The 26,844-nt window shown below is 40.2% G+C and overlaps 1 protein-coding gene across 1 annotated transcript; it reads right to left on the bottom strand.

The window, feature by feature from the left end:
- Nucleotides 1–4,955: 4,955 nt before the first annotated feature.
- Nucleotides 4,956–25,459, bottom strand: SMPDL3A (sphingomyelin phosphodiesterase acid like 3A). The gene is made up of 8 exons (XM_053592221.1): nucleotides 25,156–25,459; nucleotides 18,084–18,297; nucleotides 16,992–17,136; nucleotides 12,547–12,643; nucleotides 10,144–10,313; nucleotides 9,505–9,685; nucleotides 7,675–7,799; nucleotides 4,956–5,588 (listed from the first exon to the last, which is right to left on the bottom strand). The coding sequence occupies exons 1-8, from the start codon at nucleotides 25,262–25,264 to the stop codon at nucleotides 5,271–5,273; spliced, it is 1,359 nt and encodes a 452-aa protein (XP_053448196.1). The 5' UTR covers nucleotides 25,265–25,459; the 3' UTR covers nucleotides 4,956–5,270.
- Between the last annotated feature and the right edge of the window lie 1,385 nt (nucleotides 25,460–26,844).

Raw genomic sequence — 26,844 nt, 5'->3', positions numbered from 1 at the left:
GTAGTCCCAGTTACTCAGGAGACTGAGGCAAGCAGATAGCTTGAGCCCAAAAGTTTGAAGTTGCTGTGAGCTAAGCTGATGCCACAGCACTCTCTACCCAGCATGACAGAGTGACACTCTCAAAAAAATAAATGCCTGTAGTTCCAGCTACTCGGGAGGCTGAGGCAAGAGAATCGCTTAAGCCCAAGAGTTTGAGGTTGCTATGAGCTGTGACACCATGGCACTCTACCAAGGGCAGCATAGTGAGACTCTGTCTCAAAATAAATAAATAAATAAATAAAATAAATTAAAATAAACTATTCTTTAAAAAATAAAAAGAATTGCAGATGGAACTGATTGAGCTCTCAGTAGATGGAATGTTAGATTCATTGTCTGATGCTAAGAAAAATCCAATTGAATTATGGAAAAAACTCAGTAGAAATCTCAGCCTTTGGCAATGTGCCAGAAAAAAATGCTTTCTTGCTTTTCAACCACTTATTGCTACAGCTCTACCTTCTACCTAAGTCAGATCAAGACGCCCTTACAATCACTAAGGACTGACACCCTCTCTTTCGAAGACCAACAGAAACTGAAGACCTCCGAGCTGCAACCAACTATTCAAATTCTTTCCAACAAAAAGCAGAAGTAATAGTCTTCAACAGCTTAGCTAACTTTGATAGTAACAAATATTTTTTGTTTTTTTGAAATTATTAAGCACATAGTAGTTAGATTTTTACAAAGTAATGTACGTTTAATGTACGTTTTAACGTACGTTTTAATCCACCTCATTTGATTATGGCTATAATACATTAACATGGCCTTCCAACATGAAAAGTTTCCCCACCCCTGGTTTAGGCAATATCAGCAGCAAAATGGGCAGATGATCCACTTCTATAAGTCAGTCATGTTTATTCCTAACAAATTAAAAAAAAGAGTAGAAACAACTAAAGTGGTAGATTGAGGCTGAGTAGTTTTGTTTTCTCCCATAGTATATTCATGTGTTTTTTACAAAGAAACTTTAAAGTCCTCAATTAGAGATCATGAGACTAGCAAAGCATTTTGTGAACTGGAAGATGGCTGGGTACTCCAGTTAGCCATCACACACCGTGAGACTCTTCAGCTGTCTCTCTGCCTCCTTCCCCATTAGCCCCCTTCTAGTTCCTGACACCGCCATCTGCCAGGTGCTCCGTAACATTCCAAGAGTCACTCTTTACTTCTCTCTGTATTTCACCTGGTATACTCATGTCACCAACAAATCCTGCTGCTTCCACTTCTAAAATATATGACGAACTGAGGAACCTCTTTCCACTGCCACCTCCTCAGCCTGACTACCACCTGCTCTGAGCCCAACTACCTTAAATCCTCCCAGTACCTCCATACTTTTGCCATAACTTCTTCGCCCCAGAAGAGCCAAAGTAATAATTTTTAATGGTTGGACCTCTAGTTTCTCTCATAAAAAGTGATTATATAATATTTAATAAATACTAAATGTATGAAGAAAAATAAAGCAAACATCAAGAAGCCAGGACACAGTTATATCCCCGTCTGTATCCTTCCCTATCAACTCTCCCATTCACCATCTCCAACTCTCCTGCACTGCATTTGATATTTGTTCTGCCAGGACGTCTCTTTTGGGTCTACTTTTTAAAGTGGTATATACTATTTTGCATATTTAATGTTCAACATCAAATGATATTATGTTGTATTTATCCTTTAGCAACTCTTTTTTACCTCATTGTCAGGCTTGTGCTATCTATTCATGTTTGTTTTCCCTTCTGTATATTATTCCACATTATTATTATTATTTTATGAGACAATGTCTCGCCATGTTGTACAGGCTACTTGGTCTCAAAATCCTAGGCTCAAGGGATCCTCCCACCTCAGCCTCCTGAATACTCCACATTCTGAATTAACAATATTTCATTAATCCATTCTACTGTTGATGTATACCTAAGTGGGTTAGAGGTCTGGATTTTTCTATTATTGTTATTACAATGTTACCACAGATATTGATGTATGACTCTTACTGTTTTCAAAGTAGCAGCTTCAAAAAGCTAAGTAGGATGTAGCTTATAAACTTATCAAAGCATTGTCAATAAACATAGGCAAATTAAGACAAGTTTCATTGTGGGCCTAATAAAATTCATCATATATCTGGACATAATCTGAACTAAGTCACAATAGATAATTGCAATGTGCACTGATATTAGAATAAAAAATTCATTTAACTGCTGATAATGTTCCTAAATGTCACTCAGATTTTAAGATCATTTATTCCTATTTTAAGATAAGAGTAAACTAAATACAGTAGATACCATTAAAAATTTTAAACTCTGGAATAATGTACGATGGACCCCCCCACAGATGTAAGAGTTTCCTCCATGGGTGGCGCCTGTTGCTCAAAGGAGTAGGGCACCGGCCCCATATACCAGAGGTGGTGGGTTCAAACCCAACCCCGGCCAAAAACTGAAAAAAAAAAAAAAAAAAAAAGAGTTTCCTCCACATATAACCCTGAACGTCCTTCCTATTAGCTCTTTCAGTTTGGTACTGTACTCACTTCCCAAGAGAGCTCACACCATCCTTGCTTTTCATTGTTTTAAAATTGTTCTTTATATAGTGCAAACTTGTTTTCTTAGAACTACTATCCACAAGTATAGGGATATATGATACAATCATTTGAAACTACCAATTTCAAATACAACTGCAGGCATGATGATTTCTAAATGATATGTTTTTTTTAATCTTTTTTTTTTTTTTTTTAGAGACAGAGTTTCACTTTATGGCCTTTATCGCCCTCAGTAGGGTGCCGAAGCATCACAGCTCACAGCAACCTTCAGCTCTTGAACTTAGGCAATTCTCTTGCCTCAGCCTCCAAAGCTCCTGAGACTACAGGCGCCCACTACAATGCCTGGCTGTTTTGGGTTGCAGTTTGGCTGGAGTGGGTTCGAACTCACCACCCTTGATATATGGGGCCGGCACCCTACCTACTGAGCTACAGGCACCACCCAGTGATATGATTTTTTTAACAATAAATTTTTGCTTTGTTTTGGCATTCTCACTTCCAAAACTTACTACTTATCTAAACTTAAGAAGAAGAAAAATATTTCTATAATGAATATTGATAGTTCTGCTGAGTTGGCAGTTTTGTGTTGTCAGTTTTTGGTGTGTTCTTGGCTGAAGAATAATCAGAACTGCCAAAAGCAAGGCAAGCATAAAACAAAACTTAACTGCAGGAAGAAAAAGGTTAGATGATGAGTGAGCCCCTTGTCATAACAAAAAGGCTCTGGTAATGTCTGGGGTTCAGTTTTGCGCATATGGATCAAGCCCTCCTCATGCTCAGACATCAGGGCATCTCTCTGATGGACAATTAATGACACAGTAATCAGCCCAAGATTACTCCAGTTCACTTTCCCATCCCTGCTGTGTCCAGGCTACCTGGCCTGGGGCTGGCAAATCCCAAGCATTCTTTTGCAGATTAGTGGGGGTTTCTCCTTTCCCCAGGTGTAGCAGTTGCTCAGGGCAGGACTAAGGTGGGGGCAGCTCCAAGAAGGGGCCCTCCTCCTCCTTCACAAATGGGGCAACTGCTAGAGGCACCACCTAAGCAAGGCCCCCATTTTCTCCCTAGGAGATTCTCAGGGGTTCCTTGCTATCTACCTAAAAGTTCTTTAGATATAGTATCTTTATTTTATAACATGTATTTTCTCACCCCTCTAGAAATCAGAATAATTTGGATTCATTACATGAGATATTATATCTACAGGTCACTTTACTATATGAAGCTAAGCCAGTTTGAGGATGATGAGTTCTACTCTCCTCAGTCTAAGATTGCTGATTGTATGTCTTGTTATATGTTTTGGTCTTTAACCAAAACTTTAATCAGGCCTCTCAGGTTTCTGTTTGACTAGGCCAACATTGGGCTTCCCTTTCTGTTTTGTCAGAGTCCAATCTGAGCAAGAATTCTGCTAAATCAGTTTAGAAAAAATCCCTCACCCTTGTGATCTGACCACCCTTGATATTTCATCATGCTGGCCTTTAGCAATGATGCTATCACGTTGGTATAGCTAGAAATCCCCTTATATTTGATGCTTCCTCCTGGTAATTTTTCATCCATGACACTCACCCTGCTTCTTGGTTATAAATCCCCACTTGGCCTCACCGCAGTCAGAGTCGAGTCCACTCTTTCTCCCCCACTGCAAGATTTTGTTGCAGTGATCCCTATACCTATCACCACGGCCTCCTTTGAATACGGTTTGCCTTATTATCTTTAACAAGTGCGTCACAAGGAATTTTTCTTTTTTTTTTTTTTTTGCAGTTTTTGGCCAGGACTGAGTTTGAACCTACCACCTCCAGCATATGGGACCAGCGCCCTACCCCTTTGAGCCACAGGCCCGCCCTCACAAAGAATTTTTTTTTTTTAACATTCTTCTCCATCAAGCCAAAGTATTGGGGTATACAATCTTTTATTTCCTTATTTCCCTCAGACTCCCCCTCCTCTCTTGTACTTTAATTCTCCCAGTTTGTCTAGAAGTAGGAAATAGCTTGAGCTAGCCATTGGAGAACCCTAAAAACAATCTCTTGAACAAAAGTTCATTTTTATCCCCTCTTGAAATATGACAAAGAAAATGGCACCACTGCATGGCTAGCATATTTCTTCGAGAAATATTCATAGCTTTCAATTCATTTCAGCAATTATTTACTAGGTACAGGGCACTGGACTGGGAACCAGGCCTTGCGCACATACTGAAGTTGCAAGAAGTACAACTTGTGACATTCCCATCCTTAAAAGTTAGTAGTGCCAAAGACTCATCGAACAAAGAAAGCTACACGTGATGTTTTATACACTTGGCAATAGCCCTAATTAGGTCTTGGTATTTTCCCAAGAGAACATTATGCGTTCAATGCTAACCTAGTTTATACATGGAGTTTTAACAAAAGTGAATTAAAAGATTGAAAATTATCATATTAAGAATACTTAATCATATTAAGTGAGAAATCTTTATTATATAAATCACAATTTTAACAAGAATATAAATTAGATATAATTATATAAACTGGAAGATAGGATATTTATATCTAAGCATTATTCTGTTAATGGGCAGTTTCAATACATTCAATATAATAAAAATTTAGAATGTTAAAAATACCTACATTTAGACTTCACAAAAATAAAGATAAGAATTCTGTTTGCCAATTCAGTAATTTACAAAGATTTACATAAAATTTTCACAAACTTATCTCAGAAACAGAGCAATATTAGATTTTCATTTCCTATGAACATGACCTGTGAAATACTAGTGATTGTGCCTTGTATAATATTGTTTGAGGCAATTTACATAGGAAGTATGATCAAGATTCATAATTGCACAAATTTGAAAGGCCTTACAGGTATCATCACAAATTACACTGCTGTCATAACTCACAAAGTAGTAATTGTAGTATTTTATGAACTGTTTACTGTCTAGGATTGCAAGTTGTTTTACTAATCCATATAAACTTTCCGGCTGCAAATCTTTGATTCCGTAAGACTGGGTCAGGATGTACTCCAGCTTCCAGTTCGACTTGCCCTGTAGATTTGCCTCAGTTAAGTTCAAGTAGTACTGCAACATATCCTATAATTAAAAACAGTAACAAAGCCTGATTTATTTTTGGCAAATAAAGCATTATAAAACAATAAGAGTCTATATTAAGATTTATGTGACATACTTAATTTAAAATTGTAGTCATTAAAAATGAAGCAGGAGCTTGGCGTGGTGGCTCACGCCTGTAGTCCTAGCACTCTGGGAGGCCGAGGCAGGTGGATTGCCTGAGCTCACAGGTTTGAGATCAACCTGAGCCAGAGCGAGACTTCATCTCTAAAAACAAATAGCCAGGTGTTGTGATGCGCGCCTGTAGTCCCAGCTACTTGGGAGGCTGAGGCAAGAGAATCGCTGGAGCCCAAGAGTTTGAGGTTGCTGTGAGCTATGACGCCACAGAACTCTACCAAAGGCAACAACGTAAGACTCTCTCTCAAAAAAAAAAAAAAAGAAGCCAGGAATTGGTTTTAAAGAAAAAGAGGCTTGATTAAAAAAAAAAAATCTCAGTGAGGTACAATGGCTCAAAACTGCAATCCTGGCACTTTGGAAGGCTAAGATCGGGGGACTGCTCGAGGCCAGGAGATCAAGACCAATCAGGGCAACATAGTGAGACTCCAGCTCTACAAAAAATTCAAAAATTAGTAGGTTGTGGTGGCGTGCACCTATAGTGCCAGTTCTCAGGAGGCTGGGGCGTGAGGATCAATTCACACACTCACACACCTCAATTAGTAACCTCTTCTAATTATCTGTATAAATCAGTAGCGTGCAAGAGAACTGCCTCTACCAGCTCACAAAGGGCTGTCACATTTTTAGGAATGTTGTGAGTCAGCTGATGTCACATTAGTAGTTTGAAATTGTCCACGATGGGAGACAATTTCTATCATGGAAACTGGCAAACACTACAAATCAAGGCACTTTTTCCCTCTGTGAACCAATTGTTAGACATTCATCAGCACATTAGTGTACACGTTATGTACAAAATAAAGATAAATATTTGGAATATGCACACCTACTTACCTTTCTGGCTTAATAAAATGGAGTCTTCCTATACAAACTGTTTTGTGCTTTAAAAATTATTTGGTGCTATAGTGGGAAAATCTTTCCATGTCAGCACCTGTGTGTACATATACATAGATATATACACATATACATATGTAGATGTATGTGTGTAAGTATGTATGTTCTAAGGTTCAAATCCGAAAACAGGTCACTAAAAGTTGTAAAGAAAAGTTGTTTGGACTAGACTATCAGTTGATGGTTTTATTTCCCCATTTAATCAAATGTTTATAGAATAAACTAGATTTCTGCTGCCCTCCCTCCTCCTTCTGTTATTCTGGAGATTAACAAAGTCATCTCCTATTTAAATTTATCTAGGCAAAAAGTAAAATTATATAGCTTCAACCGAAGTGAATTCCTTTAAAATTGTATTTGTAGGAAGAGGCAATTGCCCACACCAATACACCCATGAGCTAAATGGCCATCTTTTTGTGATAAATTGTTCTACAGCATAGAGCTATTACATCATCAGAGAACTTCTGTCTCAAAAGTAAATGTTCTATGCAATTTGTTTCTTTGATTTTTTTTTTTTTGCTAACATTTATTAAGCACTTAGTATGGGCCAAAAACATTTTTTAAGTGCTCCACATAGATTTATTCATGGATCCTCAAAGCAAATTAGTGAATTTAGTAATATTTTAATTCCGATTTTACAGAGGAATAAACTGGGACACAGAGAAGTTTAGTCATATGGCCAGTGAGAGGGTACAGGTCCAGGCCTATGCTCTTCTTACTAGTTATGGTCCAGAGAAGAGGAATTAGTATGGCTTAGAGAAAAGTTTCAATATGTTTACAAGTCCCCAAATATGGCACTATCTAATGAAATCCTCATCTAAATATATGTGAAGTCCTTAGAAGGACAAAAATAGCCTCCCAAAGGCTAATGTCACCAGCCCACACTTAAAAAATTCTGACAAATATTCCAAGAACAAATGAGAAGGACATCTTGAGATTTCAATATAAAATCCACCTCATAGAGCTATGCCAAACAACATTGAAAACTGAACTATGAAAACTGCAATGACACGCATAAATATGGGGTCAGCTCGGAAATCTGCCAACTTACCAGCAATTTATAATCATAAGGATCGTACTGATATAGTCTGACACCAGGATTATTGGTCTCTTTTTCTTTAACATTCTTCACCGGTGTAACAGCAGGAGCCACAAACAAAGAAGTTATTGGACTTCCTGAAAAAAAACATAGGCACATAAACATACTTTTTTTGAAACTGAATTTAACTATATTAAAAATACGAACAAGTCCCAGATTAAAAAATTAACAGACATAACTAAATGATATGCCATCACTGATGTATTCTTACAACTATAAAGAAATTATTTAGAGAAAATAGGGGAATGTGTATTATTGATACACAAGAAGTGTTATTGGTTTTGTTAAGTAAGTCAATGTTATCATAGTTACACAAATCATCCATATATTTTAGCAATGACTATAGGGCTGAAGTAGAACCAATGTTTGAGATTCACTTTCAAATTCTTCAGAAAAAATAAAATGAATACAAATGAAATAGAGCAAATGTGGAAAAATCTTGACAGATGTGGAATATGAGTCATTAAGAACCCGGGAGCTTTGTAGTAACACTCACAACTTTTCCAAGTCCTTGAAAATTTTCATAATTAAAAAATCCAAGTCTATCACAAATACACAACTAGTTCTTTCTGTGCTTCTACCTAAAATAATATTCCAGTAATTACATAATAAGAACATAATTAACATATCTATTATAGGAGTAAATTTCTTACTAAGTTAAAAAGAAAATCTATCAAACGCTGAATAGTGGTCATTTTTACCAAGCCAATTCATTCTAGATGAGAGGTGTACATTTCAGAAACGTTCCCCAATTACTAAAAAAAAATGCATATTGATGTTTCTTTTCTCTTACTACTATAAAATCAGAACTCCTATTTTGTTAATTGTCAGTCTCTTGCTAGAGATTCTTTTATTATTTTTCTTAAAAGCTGAATAGATCACAATGTCAATAATGGCTTACAAGTAAGAGCTTAATATATTTTACTTAAAACTTTTATGTAAGTTATGCTTTGCTTTTCAAATTCTGAGAAACAAAACAAGCCATGCCAAAATAAACTTGAGTCTAGCAAGTTAATAACAAGTCGTGGTATTTCTCTAAAGATCTAGAAGAAATCTTGAGGTAGCTGAGGGTTGAAAGGCCTTTATAGTATTGACAGCAAATAAACAATGCTGGCCCCATGGAGCTAATAGGAGCTTTTAAAACCCAGTTGCAGGCCTCACCTCATCCATCATACAATCATCAAAGGTAACTCAGAAAAGGTTTGTGCTAACAGGCTGTTTAATGAAACTTTTTATTTATTTATTTATTTATTTGGAGATAGAGTCTCACTTTGTTGCCCTTCATAGAGTGCTGTTGCGTCACAGCTCACAGCAACCTCCACCCTTTGGGCTTAAGTGATTCTCTTGCCCCAGCCTCCCAAATAGCTGGGACTACAGGCACCTCCCACAACACCCGGCTATTTTATTTATTTACTTTTTAAATTTTTTTTGAGACAGAGTCTCACTGTGTTGCCCTGGGTAGAGTTCTGTAGCGTCACAGCTCACAGCAACCTCAAACTCTTGGGTTTAAGTGATTCCCTTGCCTCAGCCTCCTAAGTAGCTAGGACTATAGGCACCCACCACAATGCCCAGCTATTTTTTTGTTGCAGTGGTCATTGTTTGGCAGGCCCAGGCTGGGTTGGAACCTGCCCCAATGTGTGTGGCCAGTGCCCTGGCCATTGAGCTACAGGCACCAAGCCTTTAATGAAACTTTTAATGTACTGAATCAGCAAATGTACTAGATATTCACTGCTTTGCTCTTGCCTCTTGAACTGGGGAGATACAAACAGAACATCAAATTACCTTGTGTATCTGAAAGAACCATAATGCTATCTCTGTGAGTGTGTCCATAAAACTGTCCTGCAATGACATCACTGTATTTTCTAAAAATATTGATCAGTCTCTCATTATAGTGTTCTCTAATTGCTGTGGTGTTCTTTACATAAGGCAAATATCCCACCGGAACATGTGCTATGATGTACACCTGGAGAAAGACACAAAGGAGCACAAGTGAGAATCTTTATCATAACTCAATGATATTTGGACAGCCAAGAGGTAAAGTACATTAATTCAAATTCAGAAAATAAATACGCCATCGCTCCAATTTTGGACCAAAAACAGAGATGAAATCATGACGCTCCTAAGGTCACTATATTTGTACTTGTCTCATTTATACTACACTGAAGATACAAGGTAACTATGACCCTAGTCGCAATTTTTTTAATTGGCCTCTTTTTATCTCATTTGGTGTCTATTAAACCTAAAAGCAGTAAAAGAAAAAAAAAAAAAGCAACAGAAGAGATGAGCTATAAGGTGTTTCATGTGAAGCATCTTCAAATGCTAATACTTTCATTATTAATATCTGACTCCACCCCAAGCTTAATAAATACATAAACTTAGTCCTCTGTTTATCCCCTGATGGTTTTGGTCTGTGTGATATACCTGCTCTTTATTCTGCCGAGAGCTGTTCAGTGTACTTTCTAGCCATTCAAACTGATTGGCTGGGTCAGTCTTGTCCAGGGTCATGATATTTGGGCTGTAGTACAAGATTGTATTTAGACTGATAATCCTAAGGTTCGGATTCGCTGTAACTTTCTGTGAATAAAAGCCACCTACAAAAACAATGTGAAACACATTTTAGAAAAACACAAACATATGTATGCAGATGTTGTGAAAGTAACTCCCAAGGCTCACAATCCAGTCGGGAAGCTTATACTCATTTCTCACCGCTCAGTCTGCACATATGAGGTAGCACAGTTAAGTTTGTGAACTCATCCTAGAGAAAGTACGAGATAGCTCACTGCCGAACATTACTACAGTCACCTCAAAGTACTTCCTTTGGGAAGCTAGACACCAACACTAGCACTTACCTTCAAAGCAAATTTGGAGTGCTTTCTATAACGACATCATGTTGTACATGGCCTGACAATTGAGTTCACGAACTCATCCTAGAAAAAGTGCTACATACTTCAGTGCTAAATACCACTATAGTCATCAGATATCTTTAGAGGTGACAATTGTGGTATTCAGCGATGAGGTATGTGGCATTTTTTTCCAGGATGAGCTCACGACCTTAATTGTTCAACCATGCTGTCATTAGATAAGAATCAGATTTAACAAATATTGAAAATATACTTTGTTCCAATGCCAATACTGGCACTTTCACATATTGAAGTAACTATAGTTGTACTGAATATTCAGATGAAAAGATAATTAAATGCTTCAGCAGTAAGCAATGAGGCTGAATTTTATTAAAAAAATCAATCCCTATGTTTAAATGACTGAGGAGTTAAAATGGGAAGTATTGTGAAATAGGAAACTCAAAGAATGGGAACACATGTGGACTTTGCTGGAGACCACTGAAGAAAGAAAAGATCCGATGGACAAGAGCTGCTGAGATCTCAGTGGAGAAGAGCCTCGGCAGCATCACTGCACGCCCACTCTGACCCAGTGCTGGTGGGACACCCTGGGGCCCATGGCAAGGACACTTTCAGAGCTGGTCACTGAGATCTTGGCCTGGCTTTCATGGTTCTGAGCCACTCAGCATCCTTAGCTTTCAATCACGGCTGATCACTACCTCTTCATTCTCTTTTATTATTCCTTGTGATCATAATACCTTATGCTTTTTACTGTAATAGTAGCAAGGCAGATAGGCTCGAATTCGCTGGAAGTTATTTTTGGAAAGCTGCCGTTTAGGTCAGCAGCAGGAGATAAGAACAACTTTCACTGGAGGCTGTGGGATGACAGATGTGAGGCTTTTCATGTAGAGCATCCCTGCTCCAAATCACTTCTGTGTTTAAGATTTTCACAGAAAGCCTTTTATGACCTTCAACTTCAATATTGTCTTCCGGTGTTTAACTGAAGATTTGATGATACCGTTGGAATGGATATAAATGTGAAACGCATACGGCCTTTTCCCAGGGCCAGCTCTCCATTTATCATCTTCCCACTACCTGCCCTTCTCAGCTTTAAGCTGAGCCTCCTTAGAATCCAAAGGAACCGTCATCATTCTTTGTGGCTCTTCCTTCTACTTTCACAAACTCTCTGTGTGTTTTGCAGGTTTGAAGGTGCAGGACCAACTGCACTCCCCAAGATGCATCAGGACCATGGCCTGATTGTAAGATAGCAGATCTCAAATTCATATGTACTATGATTTGCTGAGTGCTAGCAAAGAATAACAGAAACAAAAACAACAGAATAGTGGCAAAGCCAAAACTTTAAGAAAAATAGTAAAAGAAAAACTTTGACCTGAGAGAAATCTAACCATTCACTTAGTGTTTGTCTCAAAAATTTAAAAACGCCAAAATCTTAGTTTAACCAGAGTACCTCAGTTAACCTTACGGACAGGTCAGGGATTTACATAATGACGGTTGAGAGCCACTGGGCCAGGGAACCCAGACATTACCCAGGGAAGGCCTTACGGTGCACGAATGAAGCATTACTTTTCCAAGTGCCTCAAAGTCCATTCCAAAAGCTTAGTTATCTTCACTTTACCAGCTGCCTATGTTATACAATTGTGCTCCTCATTTAAAAGTTAGTGTCCAGTCTCTCTTCTCAATCAGTTTTCCAAACAGAAACAATATGCTTTTATTTACATTAGAATCCAAAGTTTAGTTTTTGCTTCCCATGGGACCTACAGCCCTGATTGAGAGTGAAGGATAACTCCCTACATGATACACAGGTTTATAACGAGTGTCATGGGCAGTGTCGCTGCTCAACTGTCTTCCAGAAACACTAGGCACAGAGGCCCCCCAGAACTGGCACACACAAGCAAACATTAAAGAGTTAAGTCTAAACAACATCGATAAAAATGAAAGCAAAAGGATAAGTAAGTCTCTTGCTTACCTGCCCTTAGAGTACGAACAGCTTCTTCACCCAGCCACAGTTTCCAGAGGTTTGCTACGGCATTGTACACTTCATTGGTGACAACAGGCAGTTCATCCTGGCCATAAACAACAAAATCCACCATTGAAACTTTCCAGATATAAGATATACAGATGAATTAAAGTAAACTTTACTCCAACACTGACTGTTACGTGAGGCATCTGGAGTTGCAAGGATGAAGACCAGGCGGATTTAGTCTTTAAGCAATTTACAACTTAGTTGATGAGTGCAGGTTAAAAATGAATGAACTATGAGACAAGGTGCTGGGTGCTACCACAGAGGTCTTGGAGGTGAAGAATTAGGAGCAATCAAGTATGGCCCGGAGAATCAGCATAAAAGGTATAGAGAACATTGGAACCAGGCCTTCAACAATGACTTCATCAGTGTAATAAGAAAGAGCATTCTGGGCGGTGCCTGTGGCTCAAGGAGTAGGGCACCAGCCCCATATGCCGGAGGTGGTGGGTTCAAACCCAGCCCCGGCCAACAAAAAAAAAAGAAAGAGCATTCAAATAAAAGCAATGACCCAGACAAAAACACTGATACAGAGTCATGCAGTCATCAGTACAGACAAAAGGTGGTGCCACAGCACAGCCAGGGTGAGCCCTGAGTGTGCTCCTGAGAGGGACACTAAAGGCAGGCTTCAACCTGAACTACAGGGCCTGATGTAGCATGCCCAGGGAATGGGAAAAGTCATGACTTCAGAATTTAACAAAGTCCTCTGAAATGTCAAAACTGTTATGAAGGCTCGGCACCTGTAGCTCAGCGGCTAGGGCGCCAGCCACATACACCAGAGCTGGCAGGTTCGAATCCAGCCCAGGCCTGACAAACAGCAATAACAATTACAACCAAAAGTAGCCAAGCATAGCTACCAAAAGTAGCCAAGCATAGTCCCAGCTACTTGGGAGGCTGAGGCAAGAGAATCGCTTATACCCTGGAGTTTGAGGTTGCTGTGATGAGGTGAGCTGTGATGTCACAGCCCTCTACAGAGGGCAACATAGTGAGACCCTGTCTCAAAAAAAAAAAAAAAAAACTATTATAAAGTTTCTTAATTCCTTGAATGAAGATTTACAACCATGTGCTTTTGATGTGCAAAAGTCCTTTCATGGCAACCTACATCAACATGTTTTGATTTTTAAATAACACATTATAAGCATCAAACATTATTCTCACTATCATAAATTATCTTTAAGGTAGTTCAACTATTTTAAGCTCTAGAGAAAAAATAAACAAGAATTTAAAAAAGGAAACACTGAATAAAAACCTGGAAATCATTTGTGAATAGGATAATCATTTCTTTTTTTTTTAAAGCTGTATTTAAAAACTGAAGCCTCCTTCTGTACTTTCCTCATTTCCTTCTGTATATTGATAAGATACGCCTATTTCTGAGAGGAGTTTCCCTGCCAGTAATCATCAAAACACTTAGTTATTTCTCAAGATTATGCCCACATTAGTTCTTATGAAATATGCCCAATACTCGAAAAGATAGACACATACAGGGCAAGTCATAACCCAATGGCTTTAATTAGTTGGAACTACCTACTCAAAATATAGTCACACTTCATGTCATAGATCAGGGTTACATGACTAAGAATTATACAACAGCTTAGCTCATCTGGATTCAGATTAAAAATTGGTAAGATCATCACCATTATCATCAATCTGCATAATGAAAAGTCACAAAGTCTTGGCTCCTTGTTGACTGTGGGATGGACACCAAAGTATAGCATGGTGAGGCAGAATCTTAAAATGATATAAAAATCACCCTAGACTTTCTTCTCTGTTTTAAATATGAAAAGTATGAGCACCAAAGAAGTTAAGTGACTTATTCAGGCATAGTGGGGCAGTCTCAGAGCTGGATCTAAGTCCGTGATCACTCTTATGTTCAACTGTCTACTGTACCATATACCTTCTCAATCCTTTTGGCTGTGACATGACCATTGCTGAGTAATCAGGCATAATGGGAAGTGACCCACCCATAAACTTGGCGGCACCAGTCTGGCCAGTGTGGAAGTAAATGGGGACCCTGGCCCAGACGGCTTCCATGGGTGGCAACAGGAAGGAATACCTGGGCTGCCCACACTAATAGCTACTTCTGATATAATGGGCGGGGATTCGCATCTGTGTGCGTATGTGTGCAGACCTATGGTGCATGTACATGGTGGATAAAGAGAAAAATAGCACTTATCAAACGTATTTGTTCCTAATCTTCTCAAACTTAGATCTCAAATCTCAATGTCTGGGAGAAGTCATTGGGCAGCTTTCATGTCACACTTGACATTCCCGAAACTGTGAGGTGGAAGGAGGGCAGTAAAATAGTAGAAAGGAGATTTTCTGATAAGCAATTATAAGGTAGAGAAAGAAAAAAATTAACGCTAAAGGTATACAGGCTGCTCAATTTACCCGGGCTGTATGTATAATAGGATATGGTATAGAAGTTAGGTAGTATCTGTATGTTTGACATAATAGAAGACTTGACTTGACAAAAAGAAGACAGAGATAAAGGTAAAACAAAATAAATCCTTAAAGGAATCAGAAAAGTGTATCCCTTATTTAAAGGTACAATAACCAGCACTATTTAAAAGTACAGTAACCCGCACCCCACTTGCTGAGGGCTTTCTATGTCCCAATTGTCGCTCCTATTTACAAATGGGTGACCTATGGATCAGAGACAATAAGTGAATCACCCAAGTTGGCCAACCTATTAGAAACAGTGCAGGTTACAGATTTATATTCTAGTGACTATGATTCTAAACCCCACAAGTTTCCCACTATCCCAGTTTGCCTATCACATAAGGAATATATAAACAATGTGTATAACTTGAGGCTCCTGGAGCTCATTTGTCCTCAAGCTCTGCACTGTGTGGTCTAACATCTCAACAGGAACAAAACTTAAGACTCACCTCAAGATGCTAGTATAACTTTCCAAAATCACTGTACTCACTGCATTTAAAATAGCTAAAATAATCAAAATCTCCCTTTGATTATCTTTTTGACATGAGATGGAAAAAGATATTCTAAGCAAAGAGAAAAATGTGGACAAAGAGAGGCATAAAAGTAATTATTATGTTTGAAAAATATTAAGTATATCAAGCAAGAAGAAGGGATTTATGAAAGTATGCTGGTGTCACTGAACACAGGTCTGGGGAAAAGGATCTGGAGCTGGGGCAATTCCATTAAGGGATTAGGAACACTCAAACAAACATCTAACATTTCTGGCCCTCAGTTTTCTCATATATAAAATGAAAGGTTGATGTAGACCAGGGATCAATAAACTTTTTCTATAAAGGGTAAGAGAATATAAATTTTAAACTTACAGGCCATATGGTTTCCACTGCACCTACTCTACCCTGTCATTGTCACACAAAAGCTGCCAATACAATATGGAATGAATGGAAACATGACTACGTTCCAATAAAACTTTATTTATAAAAACAGCCAGCAGGGTGAATGTGAATCACAGGCAACAGTTTATCAAGCCTTACTAAACAACAATGTCTGGGATTGCTTGAATGTGCACAAATCTAAGATTCTATGTTAAATAGCAGGCCCCTGTAACCAGGACTGGTATTTACCTTTCATGCACAGATTTTTTTTTTCGTGTTCACTTTTTATTTATTTTTTTATGTATTCTTTTTTTTATTGTTAAATCATAGCTGTGTACATTAGTGTAATGCACAGATTTTTGTTAAATAACCACTCTACATGGAGCCAGGGCAACATCAGGCATTAAATATTCTGAATGCTCTCTGCCTTCAATCATATCTTAATTAGATAAGCAGAGCTTGAACATGCACTTCCCCTATTGGCTCTTATGGCTATTTGTTATGTTGTTGCTTTTTTAATCACCATCTAACTTAGATCAGAGTATACAAATCTTCATATGTCTGACAGAAATTATAAAAAAATGTAAATATTTGTCAACATTGACCTACCTTGCATAACCCTGTCATAGAAATGCAAATGAATAAGAACATTATTGAAAAGAAAGAGGAAACTGAAAAAAGATTATGAAGGAAAACAGGAAATAATAGTCTACAAACTGAGTAATTCCTGAAAACTCACTAGTAATATATTTTTTATGAATTATTAAAAGAATCATTTTAGGCCAGACACTGTGGCTCACACCTATAATCCTAGCACTCTGGAGGCTAAGGTGGGAGGATTACTTGAGCTCAGGAATTTGAGACCAACCTGAGCAAGAATGAAACCCCGTATCTACTAAAATTAGCAAGGTGTTTTGGTACAAGGTGTCTTCACCCTCCTGAATGGTTAAAATCAACACTACAGTATACCTGCCTCCAGGAGACCCATTACTATGCCTTATCAAGGGCCAATGTTATCATAATCTTGAGACTACTGATAAGAAAAATCCTTTAAGCACTTCTGGAAGCTGCTGTCAAATTTACCTGTGGCCAATAGTCATGATTGCCGAGTGCAGGGAAAACCTGGAGATTTGGGAAGAGACTCTGAATGGTTGTTGTCAGATTAGTAAGCACATTTATAACAGTTTCTGTCGAGAGTTCAGTTACTGGAACGTGAGGTGGGCTATCCCTGAAAAAAAGACAGAATCATAAAGAACAAAATCAGTTTTCATAAAAGGTACTAAACTTCTGCATGATACCTGACTGTACCTATCATTGGAGACTTCTACTTTAAAAGAGCGGACGACAACTGAACAGTTGATATACTACTCTTTACCTGATTCTTCCCGCAGAAAATCCTATAAAACAGACAATTAACACAAATGTAATACAAAAAGTACACTGGAAACCCCGGTCTATTCCACTGCCAGACTGAAGATTTATGAGGGGCAAAAAAACTAAAACAAACAAAAAGAAAGTACTTAAAAACACAGATTCTAGAGCAAAAATGTCTGTATTCAAATCCTAGTTTTGCCAATTACTAGCTGCGTACACTTGGGTAAGTTACTTAGATACTCAATGCCTTCATTTCATCATCTGTAAAGTGGGAATAATACTAAGTATGTGCCTATTGTACCAATTAAGTAAGTTACCATATGTAAATAAATTAAAATAGTGCTGAGCACAAAGTAAACATTTGGCAAGTATTAGCCGTGGCCATTATTTCAGCTACAAGAAACATAGGCCTCTTTATCATGATGCATGGAACTAGTTACACCAGCTGAAGACGATGCTTTACAATATTGCCATGACAGGTTAGCTCCCACTGTTGCCTTTTGTCTTTGAATTGAGACCCATTTGGTGTATGATATAAACACTTTAAGAAATTGGTACAAATCTGCTGTCTATGGATTACTCTCTTTATTAACACTAACACTTTTCTAAAGCCTAATACTGGGACTTCTAAAACTGTTCTTGTCTCCAATAATGTTGATTAATTTGACCTGGTATTTTTTAACCCAAATATTTCTTGGGACATATAATAAATCTTTGGGAATTCAGAATTCCAATGAAGCCAAGGATACTGTGGATAAGTACTGAGTAATTTTTAATAGTAATGTTTCTATAGTCACTTACCCTGTCCATATCATGAAATATGCTTCTTGTCCTGAATTTTTAATAAATTCAAATGCTGACAAAATAAGTTGATATGGAGAATCACATAGAACATCTCCAAAAGGGCCAGGATTGGAGGCATTTGCACCTTTTGATGAAGAACACACTTTGGTGTGGTCATCTGTGATGTGGTAAGTAGGGTCTAAGTGTAAGTCTGTCACATGCCAAAATTGTCCTGTTGAGAAGGAAGAAAATGATAAATCTACTTTTACGACTTTGCAATTCTCATACAAATATTTACAATGAGACTAGAGACAGATGTTCTTGCTAAGATGGAAGAAAGCCTTAGTCATTTAAATGTTCATATGCCTGAAGTTCATGTAGCTCTTCCCTGTGAGGAAATGTGAATTCAGAGAACAGTAGGATTTACTGCTTACGTGTGTCAGAACTGATGATCTCGGATTAGCAAAACCACCTAACAAAGTACATAATGAAGATGAGTTTGCATAATAAAATCTATAGAGATATTCTCCCGGGAGGTCCATGATAATGGTCCATCCTGTGTTTTATAGCATTATCTCCTACAAGAATTTAAGGTTGTATAAATTGTTTACATTTTTCTTGTAGAAAATGGCATAGAGACATATAGTTTGTTAGGGTTGCACAGTGAGTGGACTGCAGAAAAGGAACTATATATCACTCAATTTCTTTCTTTTTTTTTTTTTTTTTGTAGAGACAGCGTCTCACTTTATCGCCCTTGGTAGAGCGCCGTGGCGTCACACAGCTCACAGCAACCTCCAGCTCTTTGGGCTTAGGCAATTCTCTTGCCTCAGCCTCCTGAGTAGCTGGGACTACAGAAGCCCGCCACAACGCCCGGCTACTTTTTTAAGTTTTGTAGTTCAGCCGGGGCCGAGTTGGAACCCACCACCTTCGGTATATGGGGTCGTTGCGCTACTCATTGAGCCACAGGCGTCGCCCTATCACTCAATTTCTTATACAACCTTGTCTACATCCTTGTCTCGTGACATAAATTGAAAGAACATAAACCTTTAATACCAGTTTGAGGCCAAAAATAAAAATTCTCACTGGTTCTTTAAAGTGACTTAGCAGGAGTCACCATAAATAGGAAAAATTAACAGACTCCTATTTTATATTTTATATTATATTAAATGTTGTATTTATTTATGTATCAACACATAGAGAAATATTTCATAAATATTTTATAAAAATGTTATAAAGAATATTTTGTAATAAAGGTATATTTAGCTACAATTTTCCAATTTCCCTAGGTGTGTATGTACGGCAACCTTTGGGAAACCCTCTTTATGAAGTATTTACCATGTGTCAGGAACTCTGATAAGCACTTTAAATATACTAGATCATTTCATTCTGAGAACTACTCTCTGAAATAGGAGTCGTGCTTCTCATTTTAGAGTTGAGAAACTAATGCCAGATCAATTAGGAAATTGGCTCAAATATACACAGCTAATAAATCTAAACACCCCACTTGGAAGGGCCCCTAACTTTGCTTAGACATAATGTACATATATAGTCAATAATTTTGCTATCTTCTCATAAACAATTTTATTTAATATTGAAGTTTTTTTCACACTGTGAGTTTGGGGGTTTACTCTGATTATGACTAGCTTACACCATTAAACACATCAGAAGTGACAAATCATCAAAACATACTGCACCAGAAGTATAGCACAAATAAGTAGAATGCAAACTAAAGTTGATAAAACTGGGGAAAAACCAAACCTGGAATAATAATATGAAAATGGTTAATTTGTTAAGGTGGAAAAACTGAGTTCTCTTTTGGTTGTTGTTTCTTCCCGACATTGTTATGTAATAATTCTATAACATATTTAAGTTAACAAATAAAAAAACGGTGGACAAAAGAGTCAGACAAAAAATAGACTTAAAATAGTCTTTATGGCTAATCACTTAGCACTAGTCACCATTTGAAAATCTCTGCCAAGACTGCCCAGATACGGTGGCTCACACCTATAATCCTCTCACTCTGGAAGGCCGAAGTGGGCAGATTGCTTGAGCTCAGGACCAGGCTGAGCAAGAGTGAGATCCCATCTCTACTAAATATAGAAAAACTAGCTGGGCATCATGGTGGGCACTTATAGTCTCAGCTACTCAGGGGGCTACGGCAAGAGGATCACTTGAGCCTAAGAATTTGAAGTTGGTAGCTGTGACCTATGACACCACGGCACTCTACACCGGGTGACAAAATGAGACTCTGTCTTAAAAAAAAAAATTAAAAAAAAAATCTGCAAAGAGTAATTTAATTTATTTTATTCCATAATATAGAAAATATTTATTTTCAGCTTAGATAAACTTTATCAAGCCCACAATGTAGAGACAGCCAATACCTGAGAATCATCCCAGATCTGCATTCCCCAACCCCAGAGCTGTGGACTGGTACCAGACCCGTGGCCTGTTGAGAACTGGACAGCACAGTAGGTGGCAGGTGAGAGAAGCAGCTTCTTCTGTATTGAGAGTCCCTCCCCATCCCTCACATAGCAGCCTAAGCTCCGCCTCCTGTCAGATGAGTGACATTGGATTCTCAGACGCACACAAACCCTGCTACAAACTGGGACTGAAAAGGATGTAGGTTGTGCCCTCATTATGAGAATCTAATGCCTGATGACATGAGGTGGAGGCAAGGCGGTGATACTAGCTAGCCCTGGGGAGTGCTTGCAAATACAGATTATCATCAGAAGTTTGCACAGAGACCATAGTAAATCATCTGCTTGCAGACTCATCAAAACCATCCTTTCCTCACTCTACTCTGTGGAAAATTTGTCTTCCATAAAACAGGTCTGTGGTACCAAAGACACTGGGGACTGCTGCCCCGGAAGATGCCTTTCCTTGGGCTGTAAGTAGATAGTGCAACTCATTTTAATGTACACAAGATTTTCTGTTTGTTTGCTTTGTGGAAGGTTAAGGTATAGTAAACTGCACGGGACAGCACGTTCCCAGCTCCGTGAGTAAAAACGCCCTTGTGCAGTTCTCTCATGTTTCCAGTTCCCTGGGCAGTCAGATTAGCTGACCAGGACTTTGTGATTTTCTCTTTCACTGCTCCCCTCCCTTCCGAGGTGTTTTTCAGAAATAGTGGGCCCTCCTTGCACTGAGAAGATAATCACAGGGCCTTACACTCCCCTATAGTTCAGAGAAGTCAAGATAAGCAGCATTTCACCACAAATCCTCCTCCAGGCCCTGCTGAACAACCCCCTCCCGCCACTTGCATGCACACAGGACTAAAAGAATGACTGATATTGCCCCCTAGCTCTTCATACTACGAAAAGCTCCACCCAGAGGGGGCTTACCCATCATTTTTGATCATGTGATGCACGTGCCAGTACGACTTCTCACTGCACTGGGGTTCCTCCCACTTCACCCCAAACGTGTGATGATGCCAACTCACTTCATGCACTATTCATTTCCTCTCTGGAAAAAAATCCTGACCCTATCAGTCGGAGAGGGGGATTGAGACAGTCCCCCCATCTCCCTGTGATGTCCTCCACCGTAAATGACCTTCCTTTGCAATGCTCCTTATCTCAGTAATTGCTGAGGCAACTCCTATATGGGTTTGTTAACCAGCACAGTGCTGCGGTTGAGAGTAGAGACTGCAGAGTCAGACTGTCTGACTTCCAGTCCACGTCGTATGACCTACTAACCTAGCTGTGTGATCTTGACCAGTTTCATCTGTACAATGGGAATAAGAATAGTGCCTAACATCAGGGGTAAGTGACTTAGTAGAATTAAAATCCTTAGAAAGTGTGTGGCACCAAATAAGCTCAGTGTTAGTTTTACTGTTACTGTTTTTTAACTCTAAACCTTGAATTTGAAATTCCCTGTTTCTAAGTAATACTTAAAATTCATTGAGCACTTACATGTTTAGTACTGTTTTTTATGCTTTACATGTGCTCACTTGTAAGTATTTTCGCTTTACAGATAAGGAACTGAAAGTGCACAGAGATTAAGTCCAAGTTGCATGCATCATCTGCAACAGAGCTAAAATATGAATTCAGGAAGCCTGGCAACTGAACTGTTCACACTGCCTCTCTGTGTGTGTTCACACTCAAATATCCTCAGTCTCACTTGCCTCACATGGAAACAGATGACAACGTCCACATATAAGTTACTGTGAAGATTAAGAAATTAGATTATAGGGCTGGCGCAGTGGTTCATGCCTAAAAGCCTAGCACACTGAGAAGCCAAAGCAAGTGGATTGCCTTAGTTCTAGAGTTTGAGACCAGACTCAGCAAGAGCAAGACCCTGTCTCTACCAAAAGATAGAAAAACTAGCCTGGCATTGTGGCGGGCACCTGTAGTCCTAGCTACTCGAGAGGCTGAGACAAGAGGATCACTTGAGCCCAGGAGTTTGATGTGGCTATGAGCTATGACGCCACAGCACTCTCCCCAGGACAAAAGAGTGAGACTCTTGTCTCAAAGAAAAAAAAAATAGATTACAATCCATTTTTAGCCACAACATGTAATGTATGAAAGGCATATCCCTCTGATATTAATCTAATACTTGTATTTATGTATCTCCAGCATCTAGAATATACCTCACTTGCAACAGGCCTTCAAAAAATATTCTTTGTGTATGGTGCTGCCCACCTAGGTCATCTGCCTGCTTCCCAAGAAGAAACCAATAATCTAAGACAGCAGAGTTTACAGCAAGAAAGAGTTTATTCCACACAGCAGCAAGAGTTTCTCAAATCTGCCTTCCTGAGAATTTTGGAGACAGGGTTTTTAAATAATGACATTTAGGCAAAGGCAAGTTTCAACGTCTCCTCAAGACAGAACAATGATTCAGTAATGAAAGCTTACCTGGAACCAGTCTTGCCAGACTTCCAGTCTAAAGCTCTTTCTACTACACAGAATTGCCAGACAGAAAAATGAGGGGGTAATTATTCAGGTTCGCTGAATGGTATCTTTAAATAGAAGCCAAGAACAAAGCTTTGACAGGTTCTTAACCTGGGATTTATGAATGAACCTCAGGAGGCCTCAGTTCCCACCTCTAATGGAATTGTATACAAAATCCTATATGCACATTATGTGTGTGTGTGTGCGCGCGCGCGCACATGTTCATGTTTCCAAGGCCACTAACCTGGCCGGTGGCAGAACCCACATTCTAATCCAGGTTCCCGGGTTCCGAGTCCAAAGTTCTTTTCACTGCATCACAATTACTTTCTTGTTACTGTAGGACCACTATTTTCCAGAAATCCGTGGGTGCGTGTGTGTGTGTGTTCAACACATGTAAATTAATGCTCCAAATTATAACAGAAAATCTTTAAGTCGAACAAAATATTCTCATTTATTCCTTAGGACCTATGAACCATAGTTCAAATGTGTGGACCTGCTTTTGTTGTTTATATAGGTGTTTGTTAATTTGTTTACGATGTTGGTTCCTGCATACCACGCACACCGGCAGGTCCCACCCTACTAAATCTACAGAACTGCACACACAGGAAGCTTCTTAGGGTTGTTGTCCTGAGTACCAGGATTTGACAGGGAAGAAAGCAGAGACTAGAAATTTAAACACACAAACAACAAGCCAAGCAAGGCCAGACCTGCTGGATGTTGAAAAGGCATTTGGGGCTGGGAGGAGGGGATGGGAATGGTCACATCAAGTGGCAAACATGTACAGTACCACACACAGTGTGAATTGAGTAAATGGTCAGTCAGCTCTTCAAGCCTTTGAACTCCAGTCACCACTTCCTGCCCTCTCCACTAGGAGGTGATTGAACCTTGTAGCTGTCCTACCAAAACAGGAGTGTGGAGATTCACATAGCTCCCCACCAAAGAAAGTGTTCATTGAGTGCCTCAGCTGTCAACTAAGGAGTTTTATCTCAAAATAGTCATGGAGTTAAAGGAAAACAACTCCAGCTTAAAATAAACACAGAAACCAGCATACATAAACATTTTGGGGCAATATCTTGTTATGACTGTCATCTGCCACAGTTGGGACACCCGATGTTTCAGACTGCCTGACAGCGGAATCATGAAGACTTGGCGTTCGAAGGTAAAAGAAGACGTTTGCCCTGACCCAGACCATGCCGGAAGTCCTGTGAGAGTTTCAGCACTGAAAGCTACTGTGTCTCTGGGACAGCTCCCCCCAAACAAAACAGCTCTCCATTCTTTAATTTTATTTTTCCTCTAACAGAGCAATTATTTTTAAAGGAAGTCAAGGAAGTGGGGGCACCTGATTTTTAAAACTGAGGGCTCAGATGACATTGTACAGTCCGTCAAATATTCTGAGCCAGTGATTTTTGGCGTCTACCAAAAACACCCGGAGAGTTTGCACAACATTCTTCCGAGTTTGAGATTCACGAGGTCTGGGGTGGGGCTGAATATCTGCAATTCTAACAAGCTTAGGTGCTGCCGAGCTGCTGCGAGTGCCAGGCCCCACTTTGAGAACCAGAACTCGCTGCTGCGAGTGCCAGAACCCCACCTCAGTAAAGAGGCCCTGAGTTTGTGTGTCCCGCCCACAGAGAGCCAAGCGGGCACCAGGGAGGAATGAAGACGCGACGAGTTCTACGGTAGACCAAGGGGTGTGCAGCACTAAGGGTGTTTTCGCTCTGTGGCTGGGGGAGCGGCAGAAAAAGCCACTCGGTAAAGGAGGACAGACGAGATCCTGAGTGGGATTGAAATTGACACGCCTGAAGTGAAAAGGAAACTCCGCAGTCCCGCTCGGCTCCGGGTAGATTCCGGGCAGCTGGGTGACATCCAACTCCCAGCTTCCTCGTCCCGTGCGACCTACAGCTTTTCCTATCGTCCCCGCAGAGCAGAACACCGGGGCTCAAGGTGTAAACAAATGTCCCGCCGGCGGAAGCCCGCCTTGGGAGCTCCCCCACCAGCGCGGGCGCTCCCCCGGCCCAGGGCCACCCGGTCCTCGGTCCCTCGGGTCCCTTGCGCTCCCCGCGCCCAGCAGCCAGCCGGCCACAGGCCTAGCTGGCCGGGCCTCTGCCGGGACGCGCCGCGACCGCAGCACACTTGCCCGGACTTGGAGCGGACGCTGCTGCCCAGCGCCCCCAGCCGCTCCCGGAAGGTCAAGGTGGCGGCAGACTCACCCACTGCGGGAGAGCGCCCCCGGCCGCCGGGCTCCAGGGGCAGCGCGAGGCTGGGGCGGCTGTAGCAGGCGCACAGCAGACAGCAGACGAGCGCAACCAGCGGCACCATGGCGAGCCGGAGCGCCGGAGCGCCGAGGGGTTCGGGAGGTCCCGCGGTCGGCTCCGACTGTCAGGCCCGCGGGGCGGGGAGGAGACTGACAACCGCCGCGGGGTGGCCGCTCAGCCTATCACCGGCAAGGGCGGGTGCGGCGCGAGTCTGCTCGCCCGACCTGCTGCTGTTATAAAGTGAGCGTCAGCCCTCTGTGTCTGCCCTGGGTCGGTAACTGGCCTGGGAAGGAATGTTCTTGGGCCAACCCCATGCAGATCATCTTTCCTAAACACCCCCCAGGCCCTAAATTTAGTAGGGTTCTTCAACAGGAAATGATGCGGAGAACTCTCAGGTGTCATGGACAAGACAGCAGAAATTTGGGATAGCGCAGGGCACAGCCCGCTGTGGACTCTGGACCAGTAGCATCAGCGCCACTTGGGAACTTTGAAATGCAAATACCCAGGCCCCACACCATATCTATTGAATTAGAAACTGGGGCTGGAGCCCAGCAATTTGTGTTTTCACAAGCCTAGCTGGTGATGTTGGAGAACCAGGTGTTGGTTTTGTTGTTTTAACAATTGAGTTAGAATATGTCTAGGAATCCTGCTCCGTGCATTCCAGAGATGCGCGGAAATCATTTAGGCGGTTGATTTTACTCTTCCAAGTAATATCTGCAGATACTTAGGGTGGCAAAGAAGTCCACACCCCCAGACTGCATTGGAGCCTATGTTTCGTGTTCCTCTTAACATTTATTAGAATGCTGACCTCTCATTAAGAAAAATAATTTAAATTTATAAGGCGTGGAACTCCTTTGGAGAAGAAAGTATCTTCCAAAATTACTAACCTTATACAAGATATTGTAGAGTGTATTTGTTCCCCATCAAAGAAAACCCTGTTTTGTATCTTGTGTAATTTAATGGAGGTATGTCTCATAAAAGGGGCTTTGAAGGGAGAATCAAGGAGTCTTATTTCTGTTTCAAGTCCTGCCAGGGCTGTCCAAGTCCCGCCTTAGCTTTGGGGTGATTCAAGAGAGTTGCAAGATGCAAAGTGCATCCCAGTGGTGGATGAAAAGGTCCTTGGAGTTTCTCTGTCTACAACTTACAGAGGATGGGAGGAAATGGAGCAGGAAAAAAAAAAACACACAAAGGCAAGCTAGTGAGAGAGAACAACTTTAAGGATAGCAAAGATAACGTGCAAATGTCCAGTCCAAACGTTTTAAAGATAGGCAAAGGATACACTGCAGAAATAGCTATTTTCACTTCATTTTTTTCAGCTTCTTTACACTTTGAAAGTACATGTAGGGAGACCAACATGGAGGCTGGGCTGACATGACAGCTGGTCCAGGTGGTTTAGTTCTAAGGGACATTGACCCATGTCTCCCATTCTTGTTGTCTTGTAAATTCAGCTTTTACTGGAAAGAGAATATCTTGAGTAGTTTAGGACAATTGATTTAGGAGATTAACTTTGGAATTAGAAATGCTGTTTGGGGTCATGGGTCATGGCAGTTATTGTTTATTATGGGTCATGGATTACGGCAATTACTATTCTTTAAGATAAGTGTTCATTATTGTTGTTTAGATAAGGGTTAGTACTAGTTCTTG

This window comes from Nycticebus coucang, chromosome 5 (genome assembly GCF_027406575.1).
Source record: "Nycticebus coucang isolate mNycCou1 chromosome 5, mNycCou1.pri, whole genome shotgun sequence".
NCBI lineage: Eukaryota > Metazoa > Chordata > Mammalia > Primates > Lorisidae > Nycticebus > Nycticebus coucang.
This window is presented reverse-complemented; position numbering and strand designations above follow the sequence as displayed.

Coding starts and splice junctions, on each gene's coding strand:
- SMPDL3A (XM_053592221.1), bottom strand. CDS start 25,264: ATGGTGCCGCTGGTTGCGCTCGTCTGCTGTCTGCTGTGCGCCTGCTAC. Junction 10,314..12,546: donor TGTTCGTACTCTAAGGGCAG/GTAAGCAAGAGA, acceptor TTGTTTTTGTAG/GTGGCTTTTATTCACAGAAA. Junction 5,589..7,674: donor CTTATGATTATAAATTGCTG/GTAAGTTGGCAG, acceptor TTTTAATTATAG/GATATGTTGCAGTACTACTT.